Genomic DNA, 23,236 nt, shown 5'->3' on the forward strand with positions numbered 1-23,236 from the left:
CTTTAAAAGAACGTATAATGTTGATTTTCTACACTCCCCCCCTCCATTTTTTTTTTAAACTTGGCTTACACTCTTAACTGGCAGTTTGTGAAAGGAGGAAACTTAGCAACCTACTCAACAAAGTTTAGAATAGCTTCAATTAAAAGTCATCTAAAAATAAAAATAAAAACCTCCTTGTCTTTTCTAAGAGCAAAATTGAAATACTCAATGTCATTTATCCTACCATGCTTCTATGATCTTTGCCTATAAAGTGCTCTACTGAAGTCAGATATATTTTTAAAAATTTAAAATCTCATCCTTTAAGGAATCCTTGAGAACCTAGCAGGAGAGTTACAAGGTTATTCTGGTAACTGATGTGTTAGCGTCAGTGGGAATTAAATAAAAGGGGTCCACAAACCAAATATTTGACTATCAAAAGGCAATCACAGAATTTCATACAAATCGAGGGTACGTACAAAGTTATTGACCCAGGGGGCTTGTACAGAGTGGTAAGCTTTCTTCTGTGGACTGAAGCCATGCAATATAGTGCAAAAGTCTGCCTGATGCTAAAAGTAGTTACCCCTGAGCAAAAACAGAAATTAAACAAAACTAGGATACAAGGGGAAAAAATCCAACCAAAAAAGTAAAATACAGGAGGAAATTAACTTTGTTGGTAATTTTGTTGGATGGATGAATAATGAAGAATGGATAAGATAATATGTCATCGTAACCACTCGCCTTCTAAAATTAGAAGTCTGCAAGTGGCAAGGCAAAAGAAAGTTCTGTCCATCCTGGCTGGCTGACATCCCAAGTGACCTCTCAAGTTCTGAGAATAGATTAAGCCTCCCTTCTTACTCAAGACAGTGCCATCCATAGAACATTTTTATGACGATGGAAATATTCAATATCTGCATTATCCAACAGTCACACACAGACAATGAGCACTTGAAATGTGACAGTATAACTGAAGAGCTTTATTTTTACTTATAGTTGATTTTATTAATTTAAATATAAGTTTAAATAGCCACATGGCTAGTGGCTAACAGTGCAGTTCCAAAATTATTAAAAAACATAATAAATACCTAATTCTATGTGCATATTTCTATTTCTTTATTTCTTTTCTTTAATGTTTACCATTTTGGGGGGACGGGGAGAGAGAGAGAGAGAGACAGAGAAGCAGAGAGAAACGCAGACCCAGAATCTGAAGCGGGCTCCAGGCTCTGAGCTGTTAGCACAGAGCCCGAGGGGCTTGAACTCTTGAGCTGTGAGATCATGACCTGAGTCAAAGGTGGATGTTTAACTGACTGAGTCACCCAGGTGTCCCTCTATTTCTTTAAATCTTGCTCAAAATAGTATATCTTATCACTTTATGTAATATTGTAAAATATCATTGAACAGATCACATATTAATCTTGGTTTTCTCCTTATATGTTTATCTAGTCAAAACCATTAAGTTTGTTAACTCTTACTTGGAGAAGCTATCAAGGTATCAGAACAGTGGGAAAAAGAAAACCACCTTTTATGGGCTAGCTCCACAAAACTGAGCGTACACAGTAAGAACGAATGGTCTATCAAATTATCTTCAGAATCTCCCTGAGGGACGATGTGAGTCTTTCCTTTTTCGGAGTCCATTTTTTCACCTTGATAGTTCTTGCACCTGTTGCCTTATATAATGCCTAAGACTTGGGCAACTTCTCTCTTAATTGCCTCAGGGTCAGTATGTCCTTTCCTTTCTTACCGGTACCCTCTAGGATATGGGAGTCAAAGACACAATGAGCTGACTGACTCCTTACTGCAACCCTTGATGGTTGTCAAGATTGACATTGACTGGCGCCTCTTTTGCTTCTGTGCTTTTCTATGCTCTGGCTTGATTCTTATATATATATTTTAATGTTTATTTATTTTTGAGAGAGAGAGAGAAGAGAGTGAGAGGGTGAGAGGGGGAGGTGGGGGACAGAGGATCCAAAGTGGGCTCTGTGCTGACAGAGTCCGATGTGGGGCTTGAACTCACAAACCTCAAGATCATGACCTGAGCTGAAGTCAGATGCTGAACCAACTGAGCCACCCAGGGCCCCCTGGCTTGATTCTTTGACTCCAGTTTCCCCAACTCTACTCCCTCTTCTTTCTTTCACCCTGCTGGTGGGATTTCCCCTAGTCTTCGTACTGGATTATGCAGATAAATCCATGGAATTGTAGAAAGAAAGCAGACTCACTTTTGGTGCTCACTTCATGGAAAAAAGCAACCTGGTGAACCTTCTTTCCATTTTTTACAGACTAAGCCTCTGTTTAAGATACCCTAGTTTAATAGTTAAGCACTTCATTTATGTTTCAATTGTTGTTCTGCTTCCAGAATAAGTAAAAAATTACCCATTTCTCTAAACACTGCATACTTTTCCAGGGAAAAGAAGTGTGGTTCCTTAGACATTTAAAGGTATCATCTTTCTTGAAGGCCACTGTGCCACAGCTTTTCAACACCGAGGATGGGGAAACACAGAAATTGTTCAGGTGGCCGTGGGAGGAATGCTGGAGAAAGGCTGTACCTAGGGTGGAGATGACAGGCTTATAGACAAGGTCATCCATTAGACACTAAGTTACCTGACAGCAGAGATGACATGACAGCCATCTCTTTACCACATCGCTAAAGGTTTGCCCACATGCATCATATTTCCCCTTAAAACCATGTTGTCAAGGGCCATTATGTACTAGTAGGCACTTATATGCTGTACAAATCTTACATAGATCCCAGGATTTTGAGTTGTAAATGCCTTCAAAACAAAGCAAAAGTGACTAACAGATACGGGATTGTTAGTCTAATTCAGCACTTAACCAGTCCTACTTCTAGATAATGGTAAGCTCTTTCCCTAGCAAGAAATAACTCTAGAAAATGTGGGAAACCACCTGGCCAATTATACCAAACTCTAGGAGCAGGGACCCCATTTCATGGTAGTAGATGAGATCCACAGAACAATGCTAAATTTTTTTTAAAAATGTAGGTCCCATAGGTTTTTTTCCCCATCTATTTCCATTTAATTGACTATTGGAGATCCAGAAGAAAAACAGTGAGCAATCAATGGATTGTTTTCTCTGTAATGGTGAGAAGTGAAAACAACACAGTTTCCCCTGTGTTCAATAATACTGGGAACACACTAATCCAGGTGGCTTTTTTGGAAGCAGAATGAGAAATGGGGATCAGCATGCAGAAAGTTTATTATGGAGTGCTCTTGGGATTAACATTTCTGGTTTGCAAGGGAAGGAAGTAAAATTGGGCAGAGCAAGAACTTGAACCATGATAATAGTCCCAAGGGAAGTATAAACTGACCTATAGGGAGGTCCAAAGCTGGGATGACCCTTCAGAATTGTTCTGAATTGAGACAGAACTGGCTCCAACCTCAGCGACTTTCTATATCACATCAGTCAATGGATGTGGGCTGCCTTTGAAAGGGAGCATGGCACAGTTATCTACTGTGGTATAACGAACAACCCTAGACTTAGTGGCAGAAAACAACAACTGCCATTTGTTACTATTATCCTAATAGTGTTGGGTGTTGACTGGCCTCAGCTTGGCGTCTTGTAGTTGGGTCAGGTTGTGGCTGGAGTTGGAGGCACCTCAAAGGCTTCCTCACATGTGTGGTGTCGGAGGATGTCTGTGGCTCAACCTCAGCCCGGGCTGCTCGCTGGAGCATGGCCTCTCCATGTGGTCTGGCTTCCTCCTCACAGAGCAATGTCTCTAAAAGCATTCCAAGAGCAAAAGCAGAGGCATTACAGCAGAAGCTATAAAGCCATTTATGGCCTAGCTTCAGAAGTCACACTCCATTGGTTGAGGAAGATAAATGTCCAGCCAAATTCAAGGGGAGTGGACATAGATGCTACCTCCTGATGAGACAAGTGGCAAGGACATACTGTACCAAGAGCATGTAGGAAGGAAGATACTGTTGCGGCCACTTTTGAAAAATATAATCTGCCACAGAGTATGACCTTGAGCAAGACCATTATCATTAAATGATGCAATCCTTGTAAGGTGTTATTAGCAACTGAGGGCTCTCTGCCACAGTAGTTTTTCAGCTGCTGAAAAGTCATTCCCTTATTCTGGAAACAAATCTGGGCATTTAAAGCATCCATACTTTCCTGTCACAGTGTTGTTGGGTTTTTTTTTTTCCCTTTCCTTTTACAGCTTTATTGAGATATAATTAACATGTAACATTGTGTAAGTTTAGAGCATACAACTATGTTGATTTGATACAATTACATGCTGGGGCACTTGGGGGGCCCAGTCCGTTAAGTATCCAACTTTGGCTCAAGTCATGATCTCATGTTCGTGGGTTCGAGCCCCATGTCGGTCGCTGTGCTGACAGCTAGCTCAGAGCCTGGAGCCTGCTTCAGATTCTGTGTCTCCTTCTCTCTCCGGCCCTCCCCTGCTCATGCTCTCTCTCTCTCTCTCTCTCAAAAATAAATAAACATAAAAAAAGTATACAGAACATGCAGGTTTTCCTCCCTGCTCTTCTTTCTTTTTTCTTTCCTCTCCTCTAACTGGACGATTTAAACATTTCTATCTTCTACCTCACAGATTCTTTCTTTGCCTGATGCATTCTCTTTTGATGGTCTGTACTGCATTCTTCATTTCATTCATTATATTCCTCAGCTCCAGAATTTCTATTCAGTTCTTTTTTATGATTTCTCTTTGTTAAACTTCACATTTGTTCATATATTGTTTTCTTGATTTCATTGAATTATCTTTGTACCTTCTTGTAGCTCACTGAGTTTCTTTAAAACAGCATTTTGAATTCTTTAACAGGTAAATCAAGATCTCCATGTCTTTGGGATTGGTTATTGGAAGATTATTGTGAGCTACTGATGATGTCATGTTTCCTTGGTTTTTCATCTTCTTTGAAGTTATGTGTTGCTGTCTTCACACTTGAATTAGCACTCATTTCCTCTAGTCTTTGCTAACTTCCCTCAGGAGAGAAATGCCTTCTGTCAGCACCACTAGGGAATCTGAGGCTTTCTCAGACCTACCTTTTATGGATACACCTGTTCCATGCTTCTTGCTCCCTCTTGTGGCAGAATTCTTCAGTTTGTATGCCTTCTCTTGATCCTGTAGCGTACCAGGGCAAGTGCTGAGAGTCTGCCTTTTGTTTTCCCAAAAGTGTCACTAAAGCTCAAGCTTGTAGTCTCTCCCTGAACCATAGATTTGGGCTGGCACAGGTTTTCTGTATGTGCACACTAGCTGTCTGCCACAGTTTGCTCTCACCATTGCCATCTGGATCATGCACAGGAAACTGACTACAGGGTATGACTGTGTGTGTGTGCGTGCATGTGTGTGAGGCACATGAGCACCGGCGAGGTAGGGGAAGTTCCCAAAGGATGGTTCAGAAGATTGTGGGTGAGGTGTCCCCAGTGGTTCACGTGCAGGCTTCTTGATGGAGTCTATGACACAGTTAGTAGAATCTGTATCCCTTTAATGCCCTCTGATACTCCAATCTGATATTCTTTCATTCTCTTCGTGCTCCCCAAGTCATGCAGCTCATGATTACAGTACTCTGGAGACATGGGCCTTTCTGACAGTGATCCACAGTTAAGAAAGCTGAGTGCTCATTCACACGCTCTCACTTTCTCCCATGTGAGAAAGCATGGCTTCGAAGGTCTTTCTTGACCTTATGCTGTTCCACCTTGGGGAAGGGGTGAAGTCAAACTGTTAACTGTTCTTAGTCTCTCCAGTGTGTCCACACTTTTATATATGTATATATATATACACACATATATATATATATATATTTTTTTTTTTTTCCTCTAGGAGTGCTGGAACTTCTCTCTACTGGAAACTTGGACTTCCACAAAGGCCTTCTTGTCCATAGATGATTGTCTATGAGGTGTTTTCCAGGGGGTCCCAGACTGTAGCCATTAAGGGCTATAGTGGTTTACAGGCCACTACAGGCCCCACAGCTGGAACTGAGGTCTGTATGCCTATTACCTGACCCACAGGTGGGTAAGTCTCCCCTCAGGTCCCTTAGCGCATGGTGCTGTTCCCAGAGTTCCCCACAAAGGCACTCTTGTCTGTGGATGGATGCCTAATTGTTGTTGTGAGGAGGAGATAGAAATATGAATGAGGAATGTCTTATCAAGCTGTCCCCATGTTAAAAAAGTTTGAGGACAATGCATACTTTTTTTTATCCCTATATTTAACAATGTTGAGAATAAGAATAAAAACAACCTAGCTGTTTGCTCCAGGAAATGCTTTCTCCTGAAATAAAAGACTCTGAACCAGCTAAAGTTGCTTGCTCATCAAAACTCACTTCAAGAATCTTGCTTCAAATGAGAAAGAACAAAATCTGGCCATTTGTAGGAAAGTGGATGGACCTCGAGGGTGTCATGCTAAGCGAAATAAGTCAGGCAAAGAAGGACAGATACCATATGTTTGCACTCATAGGTCTAACAGAAGAACAGGAGAAACCTAATGGAGGACCAGGGGGAGGGGAAGAGGGAAACAGAGTTGGGAGAGAGAGGGATGCAAAACTTGAGAGACTACTGAATACTGAAAATGAACTGAGGGTTGAAGGGGAAGGGGGAGGGCGGAAAGAGGTGGTGGTGTTGGAGGAGGGCACTTGTGGGGAAGAGCACTGGGTGTTATATGGAAACCAATTTGACAATAAACTATTAAAAACAAAAAAAGACTGCTTCACTGGGCCCAACAATCCAATTAAACACTGCCTGATCCCAAGTAATTCCCTGCCTTGCATAGCCTGACTCAAACATCATCGAGCTCAGACCCTAAAACACAATAGATATCACTCCTGAATTTACCCATTTTGAGACACTACTAAAGCTCTGTTAAATTGGTATTCTTCCTTGGCCTTACTGGTTATTCTGGTGGCCTTTCAGGGAAGCTGATGCCTAAGAATGAGAAAGTGTACCCTTGGAAGAACCTGGTTCTACAGTGAGTTGACAAAATGAGAATGTCATTTCAGGAAAAACCTGAGATCTTTACTAGTTTAGCCACTGACAGCATGGAAAGTCAACTTCCTCCAAAAGAATCATAAGTCTCAGGATTCAAAAAGGCTTGAAATTTATCTAGTCCAATGCATGTCCTTGATACAGATGAAAAAGAAGCTCAAATCTGAACTCAAATTAGAGGAAATTTTAGAGACTTCTTCAGTGTCCTTGGGATTCCTCTCTACTCCCTTACCCTCCCTCTTCGATCTCTTCCTTTCCGCAGCCTTGGCACCCTGGTCCCTGGTTTTCCTCGTTGCAGACAGCTAGAGGAAAGGTCAGCCCTCTGTCGCATTTTGGTGGAGGGTGTCTGTGTTGCCACAGGGTTCGGTGCTGGGTGTTTTCAACAAAAATTTATTTTTAAAATACCTTCCATTCCAGGAAGCTATCATCTGGTTTCTATTATCTGAAAGGTCTCATTAAAAGATAAATATTGTCATATACACACTCCTATTTTTGAAGCTGAAGGAAACTAAGGGTTAAATTTTTGGGGTTCAATCTCATAAATAATGGAACAGCCTTTCTAGCAGTGTAGGCCTTCCTATCTGCTGCGCTCTGAGAATTCTAGAAGGACTGAGGGGGAAAAAGTATTTTATCTTGTCTTTACTACAAAACTAACTAGATGGGAGGGTCCTGGATTAGAGGTGTTTTCGAACATTTGTCTTTTAGCTAATTCATCATTTAAAAAATGTGATTACCAGATCCTTATTATATGTCAGTTAGCTTGAGATGTCATTGAATTGAAATGAAACATATATTTGATGGTAATTTTTGTAACAACTCACAGGTTACTATTCACATATTGGTGAGGGAAAAAAATCTATGTGTGCGCATGTGACAGACTATTGGAAATATTTTTATAAATAAGAGTGAAAAGAAGTTGCACATGGCTCTAAAGAGTTTCCTACTGGGCTCTTACTGTGTGAAAATCAAGTGTTTTACAGAACTGGTGACCCTTCATGAGTCTGAGGATTTCTTCCTTTCCTTTTTTTCCCCAGTGTTGGCTACTTGCTTCTCCCATGTCACAGATAATTCACAACAGATGATTTCTTTGTATAGCTTTTCTTTTTATGCTGGTTTAGGTCTTGTTATATCCCACATTATTTTTAATTGTAGGGTTGGATGACCCACCCCCGGACAGGGTTTACATGCGGGTAAGTCTGTATATGCGTGTGTGATGGAGGGAGCGTGTGTTCATCGCAACATCAAGCACTCTGCGTCCCACTGCATGCGCTGAGTTCAGAGTTTATTGTAAACGACAACAAATGTGAATCTTCTAAATTCATGTTAGAAATACAGATGCAGCCGATAGGCATTCCTTTTTAATAAGACCCACACAAACAGCACCAACATTTTGTTCCCAAGTTTTCTTTATCTTTTTTAAAAGAAGGTAATTTGTGTTTCACATGTAAAAAAAGTCCTCAGGGTTTTGGGTAGTTTTTGTTGTTGTTAGTCTCCTCTCAACACATTAAAGAACCTGAGGTGATGTACAAAAACGCAGGTGATGTGAGAAGGGAAAACTAGGAGCTCCAAATACGTTTTGCACACAATTCTACACAGTTTAAAGATATATTATATATTCAGCTCCGGGTCCTAGTAGTAAATATTTTTTCCTGTTTTACTCATAACTCTAATACTAAGTGATCAAGTTTTAAAAATGTACTCAAAGGTCATTCATAAGGAATTATAAGTCCTGTCGGAATCATCAGCACTCCTGTGAGGGACTATTACATTTCTTCTCTTCCTCCTTCTCTCTACCAACATATCTAGTCTCAGTGTTTATGTACAAATTCTAGAACATTGACAATAAAGCAATCTTTTCTCATGGGACTTTGGCAAGTCACTCCAAATCCAAAGAAATATGACCTCTAATGCATAAATTTATTTTTAGGGGCACCTGGGTGGCTCAGTCAGTTAAAGCACCCAGCTTCGGCTCAGGTCATGATCTCACAAATCGTGGGTTTGAGCCCCGCATCGGGCTCTGTGCTGGTGGCTAGCTCAGAACCTGGAGTCTGTTTCAGATTCTGTGTCTCCCTCTCTTTCTGATCCTCCCCTGCTCACTCTGTCTCTCAAAAATAAATAGAAAACATTAAAAAAATTTTTTTAAATTATTTTTAAATGTACCTGTTCCACGAGCCTCTGATTTAAAAATTTCACAGTGATCAAATATATTGCTCTGTATTTGAGCTTAAGAAAGTATATCATTAAAATCTCTCATTAAATAAATAAAAGGATTTTGAAGCAGAATGCACATGATCATGCAATCTTAAACATCTGGAGAGAAACTTCCAAAATGCTTTAATGCAGAACCAACTGCAGAAATTTCAAGTAACTATTCTGAAATATGAGGAACATTATCATGGCATGCCTTTTTTTAGGTCCTCTCTTGACTTCCCTGCCTCTTATCACCCTTGCCCCAAACCATAGTTGTGATTATCCTTAAAAGACGAGACTAGACTTTTATCTTTTTCTGGAGCTGCACATTCCCCCTGGGTAAACAATTAAGTATCAGAGTGTTAGAGTGTATTGGCTATGAAACCAGACTACCAAGAATAGAAGCCAAGTGCAATCACTTAGCAGGTTACCTTTCCTGTGTCTCAGTTGACTTGTCTTAAAATAAAGACAATAACAGTATCTATCTCAGAGGTTGACATGAAAATGAAATGAGTTAATAAATGTAAAGCACTCAACAGAATGCTTGGTACACAGTAACTGTTCAATAAAATTTGAAAAATTTTAAAGATGAGCTTTGTACCAATAACTCCCAAATTTCTATCCCTATCCCTGTCTTCCAGTTTCCTTAATTTTAATAATATCATTTAAAAAAAGTAAATGAAGTATCTTTATTTAAAACCATGCTATACTCACCCATCAGATAATTATTTAACATATATGCTAGATACTTTTTCCCATTCTGGGACACAGAGGCATATAATTCTTTGTGCTCTATTGGGTGAGAAAAACAAGTGAACTTTACACTACGATGTGATAAATATTTGAATTTATTGAAGAGATTCATCTGAATCTAGATTTTGCTCAAACACTGTTGAGTTACCTATTGATGGTTAGTCAATTGTCCCAAAACTGGGCACTTAAAACAACAAATGTTATTGCATCGCTTCTGTGGGTCAGGAATCTGGGCACAGGTCAGTGGATACTTCAGGCTCAGGGTCCTTCAGAAGCTACAATCAAAGTGCGTGCAGGGACTGAGTAATCTCAAGGCACAACTGAAGGAGGATTTCCTTCACAGGTCAGTCACTCACGTGGTTGTTGGCAAGACTTAGTTCCTGGTGGTTGTTAGACTAAAGGTCGCAGTTTCTTGCTGGCTGTTGGGTAGAGGCCTCACTTCGCTAGCATGTGGCCTCCATAGAACAGCTCACAGCATGATAGCTGGTTTGCCCCCAAGGGTCTGAGAGTGAGAAAGAAATTATGGCAGGACTGACGTCAGTCTTTCTGCAACTGAATCTCAGAAATGATATACCATTATGTTAGCCATATCCTATTAGAAGCAAGTCATAGGTTCAGCCCACAATTGAGGTATGAATACCAGAAGGTGGGGATCATTGGGGCCCATCTTAGAGTCTGCCTACGTCAAATAATTAATTATATTTATCTTTCTTGTTATTATGTATCTCCTTCTCTGCCTTTTCTACTTTCTCCTACTCCTTCACTCTGCATAGATGTACTTACTGCAAAGTATTGTCTCTCCACTTCAGGAAAGCCACAGGACTCCAATAAGCGAGCTCAGAGAAAACTATTAAAAATGTCCTATATTTTGAATAGCTTCAAAGTAAAATTTGAGCAAGAGAGAAATATTCAATGACCATACAATCATCACATATAATCATGGGAAATCTGCACAGGAATTTCATTAGCAGCTATCATTATCTTGGGGAAAACGTTACTGGGCTCGGCCACCAGCTGTTATTATCACACTCAGAATTCTAGCTAGACCTTCATGTCAGGAAAACAGGAATGGCTCAGGAAATGGTAGAAGATTCTGGTGCTAGCTCTGCTGCATGAATCGCCTGAGCAAACCATTCACCCTCTTTATGCTTTGATTTCCTTATCCATAAAGTGGCTTTGATATGCCCACTGTCACAGGACTCTGGACATTTTTGTGCTAATACATGGTGGGGGGGGGTCGGTACATGCTTTGAAACACTGCCAAGTGCTGATGCAGATGAGGCATCATCCTCATTTTGTTCATCTTTAGGTCCACAGACAGTTTTTCTTATTGAAGTTATTACATTTTACAAGCTCAGAAAGCATTACAGAAAACCGCATTTCTTTCCAAAGAATGATTTCTTTCACATTTTTATGGAATGAGATGTTCATTCCATAGAAGATTGCATGTTTTAGATCTCCATTTTCTCCTCTCTACATCCCCACACTTACGCATGCTCTCCCTACATTCTCAGTAAATTGGTTGTACAAATCCTGGCACAGCCATTGGACAATTCATGCCCATCAGAAATGTAAACAGAAAGATAACATTTTTATAATTACAATTAAGATCAGTCCAAGATAAAAGCAATTTATTATGAATGGTTTTATATACCTTCCAGATTTCACTTCTAAACATTTAAAAATTTTGTTTCAGACTAATCCAAGGTTGATCATAAGCCTTGGATCATTATTTAATTTACATGTCCTGGAACAGGCTGATTTACCTCTGTAGCATCTCTCTCTCCTTTTGTTCCAGAGCTATCCAAGTTAATTCCATGTACATGGGGTCAGTTAGTCTCTGGGAGTTGTCCTGACTGAAATGTGGGAGGGCAAGTGTCCTAGGAAGAGTCCTGAGACTATGACTCTGCTAGAGCACATTTCGATCGTACATCCCATAACAGCTATGTGAGCACACTACCAAGAGAGGCATACTTTTCAATTTATGAGTTATGTAATATTAATCTGTGTTACTATATTACATATATTATAAAATATATGTAGTCTGAAAATAAAAAACAGATAAAGGATTGTGAAAATAAAATTAGTTTTACGTTTATTAATGGTATGCCAAACTTTTTTATCCTCAAATTGTAGATATTTGATGTCTACATAGTTGTTTATAAATGCCTTGTAAATTAAATTGGCATTATACAATCATTTGCTAATATTGAAAAGCATAACATACACTTAGGACTAGATTCATTATTTATAATAATTATGTATATCCACATTTCAAATAGTCATCTTGAAAATGTTTATTTCTGGTTATTTTAGCCTACATCTTGGCAGAATTGATTGGCCCATCATTAATTTATTTTCTTAGTATAGCTGAAAAGGATCTCCTTTGAGGAGTAGGAGAAAAATCATTATGACATTTTCTTTATTTAAAAAAAAAGTTATTCTTGCATTATAAATATTGTCATCAATCCAAAGTTTCTTTACAAGAGCTTTTAAAGCTATTGGTCCACTAGTGAGTATTAATTTAGTTAAACTAGATGATATAATCTAGAAATCTGCTTACCACCCAAAGAAAACAGCAACGTGTTGTGATACTCAGAGAACACAAGAGCAAAGATGCCACCAGTATCCTTCAAAACAGTAGCGTTCAGACTGAAGTGTCAGCTGAGTAAAGTACCTATTTACTAAATATTAGTAAAGTTTAAGCTTTTTTATTTTTAAAGATAGAAATATATATAAATAAGAGTCCATATATATATGTTATAGAAACATATATATGTCAGAAACACATACAATATGCACACACATATATATGGTTTTTTCCTACCCAGAGTTGTGTATGTGTATACACCTCAATTTGGACTATAGTAGATCCCTTTGAGGCTCATCTGAGCCCCCAGTGAGGCCTGGGCCAGCATGGGTTTGCAGAATGGACAGAGGAGTATAAGTGGGCAGATCACTGGGCTCCCCACCCAGGTGCAATGATAGAGCTCCAAGTTCATTTATATTATATTTTCAATACTGACCGTTCTGATAAATTTTGATTGGAACAAAGAATTATACAGCTAAAACACGTTTGAAACTTTCCTCTGGAGAGGTCTAGAAGCCATTGATCCACAGTCTGACAAATGCTTGAAACAGAAGAGTAAACAATAAAGTTGCAAAGATAGTCTTTTGCTAAAGAGCTACATATACCAGTTTTTAAAGTTCCTGGGTTTTATGTTTCTTAAAATCTTTCTTACATGCAAAATCACAGCCTTAGATCTAAAAGAGAAAATACTTTAGCCAAACATGGTACAGACATTTTGAATACAATTAAATGCTAAGTAAAAACCATTGGTAAAAAACACATTAAACTCTTTTCTTGATTGAGATATTAAGTAAAAGGTTTTGAACCTTTTAGAAACAGATCACAGTAAAGCAAAGCTTTAAAAAGGATATGGTTCTTGCAGTATTTTGGTGAGTTTAATCTTGGTTTGTCTATGGGCCATGGAAATACCAGCTAATTCATGCATCTTAAGATAATACAAAACCAGTGGACTCTGACCTCCCAAATTGAAGAGCACACGATTAAACTCTGGACCTGGGCTAATATAATGGGACTGTAAAGAAAAAAAAAAAGTCAATTATTACTTTTATGCGGTTAAAAATTTTTTTTAAATGTTTTTATTTATATTTGAGAGAGAGAGAGACAGCGTGAGTGGGTAGGGTCAGAGAGAGAAGGAGACACAGAATCCAAAACAGGCTCCAGGCTCTGAGCTAGCTGTCAGCACAGAGCCCGACACAAGGCTCAAACCCACAAACCATGAGATCATGATCTGAGCTGAAGTCGGACTCCCAATCAACTGAGCCACCTAGGCACCCCAACTTTTATGTGTCTTTAAAGAACTGTAAATAAATCTAACTGCATTGTAACTGTAAACATAGGTTATTATCTGGTATATTAAAATAAATAAAAAGAAATTCCACAAAGCACCTTCTTAATGAAAAAATTTATTACAGTATGAGTTTATGAGTTTGTACAGTAAGACTCTTCTAGCCTTTTTATTTATCAGCTTGATAGGTCAACAGACATTATTCTGTCTAAAGAACAGAAAGAAAAAAGAAAGAAGAAAATGAATAGAGCTCCAGAAAAAGGGACAGGAAAAATATGAAGACAAAAATGACTGAGACCTTCAAACTTTAGTGAAAAACATATCCAAGAAGCTTAGCTCCAAGTAGGAAAAATACTCACCTTGACACATCATACTCAAAGTGTTGAAAGACCAAGACAAAAATAAATTCCAAAAGCAGCAAGAGGAAAACAACATACAAGGGAAGCTCAATATGAATTTTGGGCTGAATTTTTGTCAGAACAAAGGAGACCAGAAGGCACGTGGATAACATAATTGAATTCTCTGTCAAGGAAAGTGACCATAAATACAATTGCTCCAAGATTTTATTACTGACTTCTTGTGGGATATAAGGTAAGTATAGCAATAATTCATACATTAAGTCTTTCCTCCAGTTTTGTAATGCCCAGATGAGAGATTTATTATTGATTCTACTTCCTGTGAGGGAATAAGATTTTACTCTCATTTGCTTTTACTGACACATACTTATGGTCACTTTATCATTGCTTTCTTTCAGAAAAGATCCAGAATTATTTTGAATAGTAGGACTACCATAATCAAAAGCAATTAATTCTTTGATGGTGAAAACTCAGTGTCAAAATCAGACACGTTTTCTATGATGTAAATCATTTACTTTGTCTCAATCTCCTGGGAAAATTCACATAAGGTTGTATCTAGCCTGATCTTTAAATTGCATTCAAAACCATGCCAGGCTTTGTCTAGATTAAAAGGAAATATTGCCTGTCTAGAGAGAAAGATGTTTCATGACCCTTTTCCTGGTTTCTGTCTTGGATATTGTAAGATAGAAACTTGATCTTACTGAAATTCGAGACACAGACATTTGTTATTTTTTCCACAGTTCGCCCTTTTTACGTAGGAAAACCACAGTTAATACCTATTTCTTCCTAAAAGGACCCCTGATTTTTAAGGGTAGTTCAACCCAAAGTGGGGCATTAAGTATATATCCAGTATTTTGTGGAGCCTTAGCCATTTTTTTTTTAGCCATTTTCTTAGATACTTTAAAGAGGAAGGTTTGAAGTTGTGCAAAGAATTCCTAGAGCTAGACCAAATAGCCAAAACAATTAATAGAAGTCTCACTGCTTCCATTTGCCCCACAAAAGATAATGGTGAAAATTATCAGAAAACTTTAAGATCCCATAAAACAAGACCTTTAGAGTCAAGAGTCAACTTAGTACTAAATTTTGGAGCCAAGCAATCCCACGAACTTTGAAAGAGTCACAAGAGATGGGCTAGAAAATCCAAAGGAGATTTTGGTGTTTTCACTGTTTTGTTAATTTACTAAAGGATAACAGCTGTCAGTGAAAGGTAAACTTTGATTTTTGAGGTTTGAATGTGCATTCAGCCGATGTTCATATGGGCATTGGGAAGCCACAGGTTTCAGCATCTGGACAACCCTAGTGCTTAGAAAAGCCTTTATGTTGAACTGAATACTATCTCCCTATAGCTTTCACTCACCAGTAAATGTAAGAACTCTGTCTGTGGTTTGTATCGGGAAAAAAATTGTTTCGAGCCACACAGAAAAAGCCTAATCCTGCTTTCCTACAGTAGCTCTCTACATATTCAAAAACATTTATTATGACCACCAGAGTCTTTTCTTTTGTAATGGAAATGCATTTAAATATTTTGGCCATTGCTCAAAAAATATCATTTCAGGGCCCTTAATTATCTTGATTATTTTCTATTCAGAACTCTTCTGTTTGTCTACACCCTTTTACATTGCAAGGCTCCCAAATGAACATAATACACAATAATTGTTTAGTCAGCATAGAGTAGATCCCATATGCCTATTTAAACAACTCAAGAATGCAGTAAGATTTGGGGGTCAACAACATTCTCTGTTGATACATACAGAGATTACTATAAAAACCAATTTCCAAATCTTTTCAGATGCTTCTAACCCAAGGCTTTTTTATCATATGCTTATGCAGCTATAATTTTGGACTTTTATACTTTTTCAATAATAAAAATTTATCTTTTAAGATTAGGCTTATTACTCAACTGTTGTAAACTTTTGGTCATCCAATGTATTCGTAGTTCTTCCAAGGTTTATGACTTCTACATAGCTAATAAAAATGGTAACCATATTTTTATACACAGTGTTAATAAAATAGTCTGCATAGGACAGGGCCAATGATACAACACTGTGGTTACTACCAGAGATGGATCTAGTACATTTCCTGCTTTCTAAAGTCAGCAGTATTGTACATGCCTCCCCAATCCTAATGGTGTGATATTGTCATTGATCCCAAATCGACTCCTAGAGATCACCAGTTTCTATTCTAAGTACTTACAAAACACGCTTAGCAGCACTGTAAAGGTTGGAAAACATTCTATATATCTGGATTATTAAAGATTGGGAAATATATACGTATTGACTTCAGAAAGTGGTTATATAGGCCTAATTTAAAATTTATGGTCAGACTTGACTAGACAATTCAGACAAAGTTTTAGCAATAAAGACTGCAATCAACGTATTTGTCTAGTAAGAGATCAAATTCAGAATTTCAAGCCTGTAACCTCATCAAATCTTGGCTAAAGCAACACAAGGTGGCCAAGTCGATAAGCATCTCTATTAGGGAGGAAACACCAGAAACGTGCAAAAACTAAGTACCCAACACTTATCAGTAACAGGACTCACATATGGCCAGTTACTCCAGGGCCATGGCTTACGAGGAGTTTGAAGAAAACTCTTCTGAGGTTTGCCCTGTAACTTTGACTAGAACTTATTGAGATCACAGCCATGTTTGTATACTAACCCATGGAAAAGAAGTGCCAGAAGTGGGGGAAAAGATGAATGCTGTGTTTTATCTTTTTTCATTAGAGATGAGGATATTTTATTTTTTTTAATTCTTAAAGTTTATTTATTTATTTTGAGAGAGAGAGTGCTAGCAGGGGATGGGCAGAGAGAGAGAGAGAGAGAGAGAGAGAGAGAGAGAGAATCCCAAGCAGGCTCCGTGCTGTCAGCACAGAGCCAAACACAGGGTTCAATCCCACAAACTGTGAGACCATGACCTGAGCCAAAATCAAGAGTCAGATGCTTAACCAACTGAGCTACCCAGGTGCCCAGAGGATATTTTTAAAAAGAATAAAACATTTTAACATTAAGATTAACCGCTCCAGAAAATCACTTTATCAAATTTTTCTAAAATATATATCAGGAGTATAATAATGAACATTGTGTATATGAAGCTGTTCAACTAATTATAGCAAATTAAAGAAGTGAGAACTTGGGGGTGCCTGGGTGGCTCAGTGCACTGAGCGTCCGACTTCAGTTCAGGTCATGATCTCATGGTTTGTGAGTTTGAGCTCTGTGTGCTGACAGCTCAGAGTCTGGAGCCTGCTTTGGATTCTGTGTCTCCCTCACTCTCTGCCCCTCCCCTGCTTGTGCTCTGTTTCTGTCTCTGTCTCTTTCAAAAATAAACATTAAAAGAAAAGTAAGAACATTTTTTATAATTACTATGCTCCAAACCTTTGTTGTTAGTGTTGATATACTTGGTTCTTCCTTGAGTGTGGGCGTTATGTATGCTCTTGGATTCTTTAAAATTTTCATCATATTGAAATCTATAGCTAAAAGAGAAAATAAAATATTTTCTTAAATATTCTGTTTTTTTTTTCTTTTAGAAAAGGCATGACACTTTTTTCTTTTAGCAATGTACTCTAAACATGGAAAGAGCCAAAGATGGATGAGAGAGAGAGATTAGGATATTGGTATAGCTTGCTTCAGAGGAAATAAATGCACCATCTCGTTTTTACTTAATAAAGCTTTAGAATTGACAAAACTCACTCACTTACATTATCTCTTTCATTTCACTGTCACAAACCATTCTGTGAGATGAGTAAGATTTTCCACAATTTACAGATGGGATAATTAAGTGCAGCAAATTGTATGACTTGAAGCTATATCTCTAAGCTATCATTTAAGACACAGGCCTCGGTCTTTTGCTTTAGAGTCTGGGGCTGTCCATGACCTGCTGGTTTAATGCAACAGGAGGCTTGGGCCTCTGCATGTCAGGGTCCACCTTTTCCATATGAAAAAAGATTTGGTAAGTTTTCCCTGCAACCAGCATGAATATACATGAAGATAACAAGGGAATCTTGCCATGTTTTAAAGAAAAGGAGAATCCTATGGTTTAATCAGCATGTCAAGCAGCCTAAAAGACTAAGCTAGAGCAGAGAAAACAAGTAATCTGAGGTGTGTACTAGATTCTGGCCTGATTATTATTATCAATTACCAGGTAGACTATATCTATAGCTTGTAATGTTGATGACACAGCTCTGAAGAGTTAAAGAAAGTCACCTGGATTGATTTTTGACATTAGACATTAAAAGATATTAATATTAGCCTGAAATCCTATAGGCAAGTAGGCATTTATCTCTGGCAGAGTAAAGAATTGGTTAGGAAGGAACTAGCATTTTAAAATTTTGAGCGGAACCAAGGTTAGATTAAGTTGGAGTTAGAATGGGCAAGAAAGGTAATAAACCATATGATTTATTTCCTTTAAAACCTGCTCAAAAGCAAACAACCCCTTATGGTGGGAAATCTGACAATGTCTCTGACCCAGCAATCCCTCTTCTGAGACTACATCATACACAATCTCCTTCACAGTATGAAAGAACACAAGTACAAGTTTATTGACGTGGTGTAATTTAAAAAATTTAGAGATTATAAATAGCCTATGTGTTTAATATCAGTCAAGTACTAGCCAAATAAACTAAGGCACCCTGACTTGATAGAACATCATACAGCTGTAAGAAGTAATAAGGAAGATCCATTTCCTGATGTGAGGAGATCTACAAGTCATATCATTAAGTAATGAAAGCAATGTGTAGAGCAGAGTATATCATTTGACTGGATATATACCTTTAGTATAAAATGGAGAGTATGAAAATATATTGCAGTTGTTTTCGTTTGTATAAAAAAACATTGGCAAGATAAATAAAAAACCAATACATATATTCTCTGAGAGGGATAATTAAAAAAATAGAACTGGCTCAATTTTGATCATTCTTAAACACATATTCATATAATATTTAGTTTCTAGTCTTTATGAACAGATATAATATTAATAATAAAAGGGCCTCTACCTCTGTCCACTATACCCAGAATAAAAAACTTACTTTTGAGAATACTTAACTTTGGTTGTAAAATTAGTCAATAGAAGGTATTATACATTAATATCAGGCAGAAATCTTAAGCTGGGAGTAACAGCAAAAGATAAAAAAGTAAGAACTAAATAAAAAACATGAAGCAAGGAAATTTTAGGAGTAAACAAGTCAAAGAAAAAATTGCAGAAAATCCTAAAAAAATGAAAAAAACCCCTCCAAGATATGGGGAGTACAAGTAATCCTAAAATGATTATATCTATTAGCTTTTTTCTCCTATAGTCCCCTAATCCATAATCTATTTTAGGTGAAAATATTAATTTTTCCCTGATTATGGTTTTCATATATCCTCTGTTCTCATAATCCCTAAAACCTTGAGAAGATCATCTGAAAAATAAAAAATAAATCTATTTTATAAAAGCATAGGAAAATGTTTCAACTATTCTTACTAGTCTTCAGAAATTTTTACTAGGGACAAAATACTCTAGTCTTACTCCACTTACACTGGAAAAAAATTCAATTCCATAACTATAACCTATTTATTTTAGGAATGTTTGTAAGGGAGGCGCTTATGTAAATAACTATGGTTATCTTATCCACCTTTGTACTTTTTACTTTAGGAGTCTTTCTGATATGCAAATAACTCATTTATCTTGGCAAAATTAAACTTCATGCATACAATTATTGACTAAACTATAGAAACAAAAAAGCATTACTCAGAGATCCGTTTATTTCTAACTTAAATAGAATTGCTCTTGGAGAGTTTCATCTAGTACTGAAGTAAGGGGAAACAAAGGAAAGAGAAAACACAGGCTGTTGTGCAAAATACCTGAGCAAATAAGAAATAAAACAAATCCAATTTTGTTTCAATAACATAGGAAAATGATACAATTATCTCAAAGAAAGTACTGCACACCCATGAGTATGTCCTTATGGTCTTATTGCATATGTTTTCTTATCATGCTTCCCACATTTTTTTCAGATCCTTATACATATACTTCCCCAATTCAATTCTACCTTTTTTCAGGCCCAGTCATTGGTTTGCTTACATATTAGATATCAAACAAGTTACATCTGTCTACTTAGCTACATACAGAACTATCTTCCCCCCCTCTGCAGTATCTTTTAAATTGGCAAAATGAAGCATTAAGGGCTTCTTCACAATGTTCTAAGGCACAATTAACTTTCTTCTAGTAATGTCAACATAACGTATATAATTGTAAATAATCTCACAGAGAGGTTAGAGAGTTCAAGCGCTTACAAATGTACTTTGTTAATTAGGAAGTGCTATATGTATGTAAGGTACCGCTAGCTAGCATCCTTGGGTCTTGCCAACTTTGAGCTAAATGTAGCATATTCAAGAAGATCTAGAGTTTATGTGTAATATAAAATAGTGATCCATATCACAATTATTTCCCAAGGAAAAGACAGTATTATTACTTTATTTTGGCGTGAGAAGTTCTTTCTATTATTGCTTACTAGATATTGTATCTGTGTCTTTAAGGACTAAATCATTACTTAGACAAGTTATAGGTGAAAAACACAAGTGATTAGCTTTTAAATGTTTCTATAGTTTTTGTATAAAGAGCTAGGTAGCAAGTATCTGAAATAAGGAACTAGTGTATTTATGAACTAAGGCTCTGTGGGGCCACACATTACAAATGTAAAACAAAATAGCTTTTAAGCTTGACCTGATCAAGGATGTTGTTGAAGGAAATGATATCTGGTTTCAGTCTTTCCTGTGGAGTGGAAAACATTAAAAACCCTAATAACTAAATAGGTTCTGAAACAAAAATTAGGACTTATTGTCTGGGAAATTCCTTTTTCCCATATCATATGTATATTTATCTACATAAGAAGTTTAAAAATGAAGCAAACATTAAGACAAATATAAGTTTCTATGCGGTAACACAAACTATACTTGTTGAAAATAATAAAGTTAAAAAGAATTGGGATTACTTTTATTTAATAACCAAGCCCTGACAATCTTGCCTGGTGTCATATAAATTCTCTACATTCTTCAGGTTAGTGATTATATGAACTTATCATTGATGGATTCTATGTTGGAACCATGTTCCCATCTTTCCATATCTAAAAATGTCCTAAAAAAGAGAAGGCCAGAACAGACTTTTGTGGCTACTGAAAAGCCATACTAACACCAAGACAGGCTCCAAATAAGCCTCAGAAACTAGAAGACCTAAGTTTCTGTTTCCCCAGGTGTGACTCAGCAGCAACAGAAAGAAAAACAACCCACCCATTGCCCAAGCATACCATCCCTAGCCTGAGCCAATCATAAGACGCCTGATGTTCCCACTGTTTTAGTAAGCCCGCTTATTTTTAAATTAGCCGATCACCCTGAGCCATGTCAACCCAGGCCGATGTGCTGCCCAATCATCTTGTAATCTCTGCCCCTCACTCCACCCTTCACCCCATCCCTCGCCCCTACTGTAATAAAACCCTGTTGACTGTTGATCAGGGCTCTCGGCATGGATTCACTGCATTGTTGAGGTCTGAGAGACTGAGCTTAAGCTTGAATAAATGCCCTTTGCTTTTGCATATGTGATTTGGACTCCCTGGTGGTCTTGGTCTTCTGGGACCTGTAATCTGGGCATAACAGCTACTACCCAGAGGATACATGTTATGGTAGCCAGCAAGGCTTGCCTTCATGGGTTCACTAGGAAAGTAGCAAACAAAAAATAGCTCTTAATTGGCTATCACCTCAGGGCTCAAGGTAGAGAGAAATCTCCTAATTTTCTCCTGAAAGAGATGTATTTGCATATTTTCAAAGCTGCTGCTTGAGGGCCTTGTTTCCACTCAGTCTGAATCTAAATGTTGACTGAGATCCTTCCTGTTTGGAATATGGACAGTACTTGACACACCCTCAACTAATAGGTACCACTATGTTCTTAAACCAAGTAGGCTGTTTTAACAAATCATAAAGGTTTGAGAGAAACCAAGAGGTGGGGCCAGTTTGAATGATAAAGTTCATTTCCTACAAAAGGCCACTCCTTCAAGACTAGGAGAAGCAGCTGTTTTATCAACTGAATAGAAACCAATACAGAGTCAAGGAAAAAGATGAAACAGAGGAATATGTTCCAAATGAAAAAACAAGTTAAAACTTCAGAATTTTTTTTTTTTTTTTTAACAAAACAGAGGTAAATGGTTTACTTGATAAAGAATCCAAAGTAAGTCATCAAGGTGCTCACTGAGGTCTGGAGAACAATGCAAGAACAAAGTGAGAATTTCAACACATAGACATAAAATATAAGAAAATACCAAATAAAAAAATCACCTGGCAAAGAATATAATAATGTAACTTTCGATAGAAAGACTAGATGATGTGGAAGAAAGGATCAGCAAATTTGAAAACAAGACAGTGGGATTCATCCAATAAGAGCAGTAAAGAAGAGAATGAGGAAGAACATGGAGGAGAAGAGAAAGAAGAAGAGGGGAGAAGATGAGGAGGAAAAGAGGAAGAAGAAAAAGAGTGAAGATAGTTTAAAGAACTTATGAGGCAACCTCAGGCAGATCATATATTTGCATTATAGGGTCCCTGAAGGAGAAAAGAGAAAGGGTCAGAAAACTTAACTTGAAGAAATAATAACTGAAAACGTCCCTAACTTGGGGAAGAAAACAGACATCTAGATCAAGGAGAGTTCCAAATAAAATAATGCCAAAGAGACCCACACCAAGACACATTATAATTAAATTGTCAAAATTTAGGGGCACCTGGGTGGCTCAGTCAGTTGAGTGTCCGGCTTTGACTCAAGTCATGATCTCACCGTTCGTGGGTTTGAGTCCCATGTTGGGCTCTGTGCTGACAGCTCAGAGCCTGAAGCCTGTCTTCAGATTCTGTGTCTTCCTCTCTCTCTGACTCTCCCCTGTTCACACTGTCTCCCTCTCTCTCTCAAATAAATAAAACATTAACAAATTTTTAAATAAATAAACTTAAAAAATTGTCAAAGTTTAAAGATGAGGAGTCTTATAAGCAGGAAGAGAAAAACAAATTATTATGCACGAGGGAACCCCCATAAGATTATTAGCAGATTTTTCAGCAGAAACTTTGAAGGTCAGAAGGGAGTGGCATGATATGCTTTCAAATGCTGAAAGAAAAAAAACCTGTCAAACAA

At 37.6% G+C, this 23,236-nt stretch overlaps 1 protein-coding gene across 1 annotated transcript in view; it reads right to left on the bottom strand.

Annotated features, from left to right (window-relative positions):
* LOC115301010 (protein FAM227B-like) overlaps positions 1-22,918 on the bottom strand; it is a 38,562-nt gene extending 15,644 nt beyond the window's left edge. Inside the window, exons 1-3 of the mRNA XM_029950680.1 lie at positions 22,889-22,918; positions 17,473-17,570; positions 13,312-13,472 (exon numbers count right to left, since the gene is read on the bottom strand). Coding sequence (XP_029806540.1) covers positions 13,312-13,472; positions 17,473-17,570; positions 22,889-22,910 — 281 coding nt within the window. The 5' untranslated portion in view covers positions 22,911-22,918. The remainder of the gene's footprint in view (positions 1-13,311; positions 13,473-17,472; positions 17,571-22,888) is intronic.
* Between the last annotated feature and the right edge of the window lie 318 nt (positions 22,919-23,236).

Source organism: Suricata suricatta, chromosome 9 (assembly GCF_006229205.1).
Source record: "Suricata suricatta isolate VVHF042 chromosome 9, meerkat_22Aug2017_6uvM2_HiC, whole genome shotgun sequence".
Taxonomy (NCBI): domain Eukaryota; kingdom Metazoa; phylum Chordata; class Mammalia; order Carnivora; family Herpestidae; genus Suricata; species Suricata suricatta.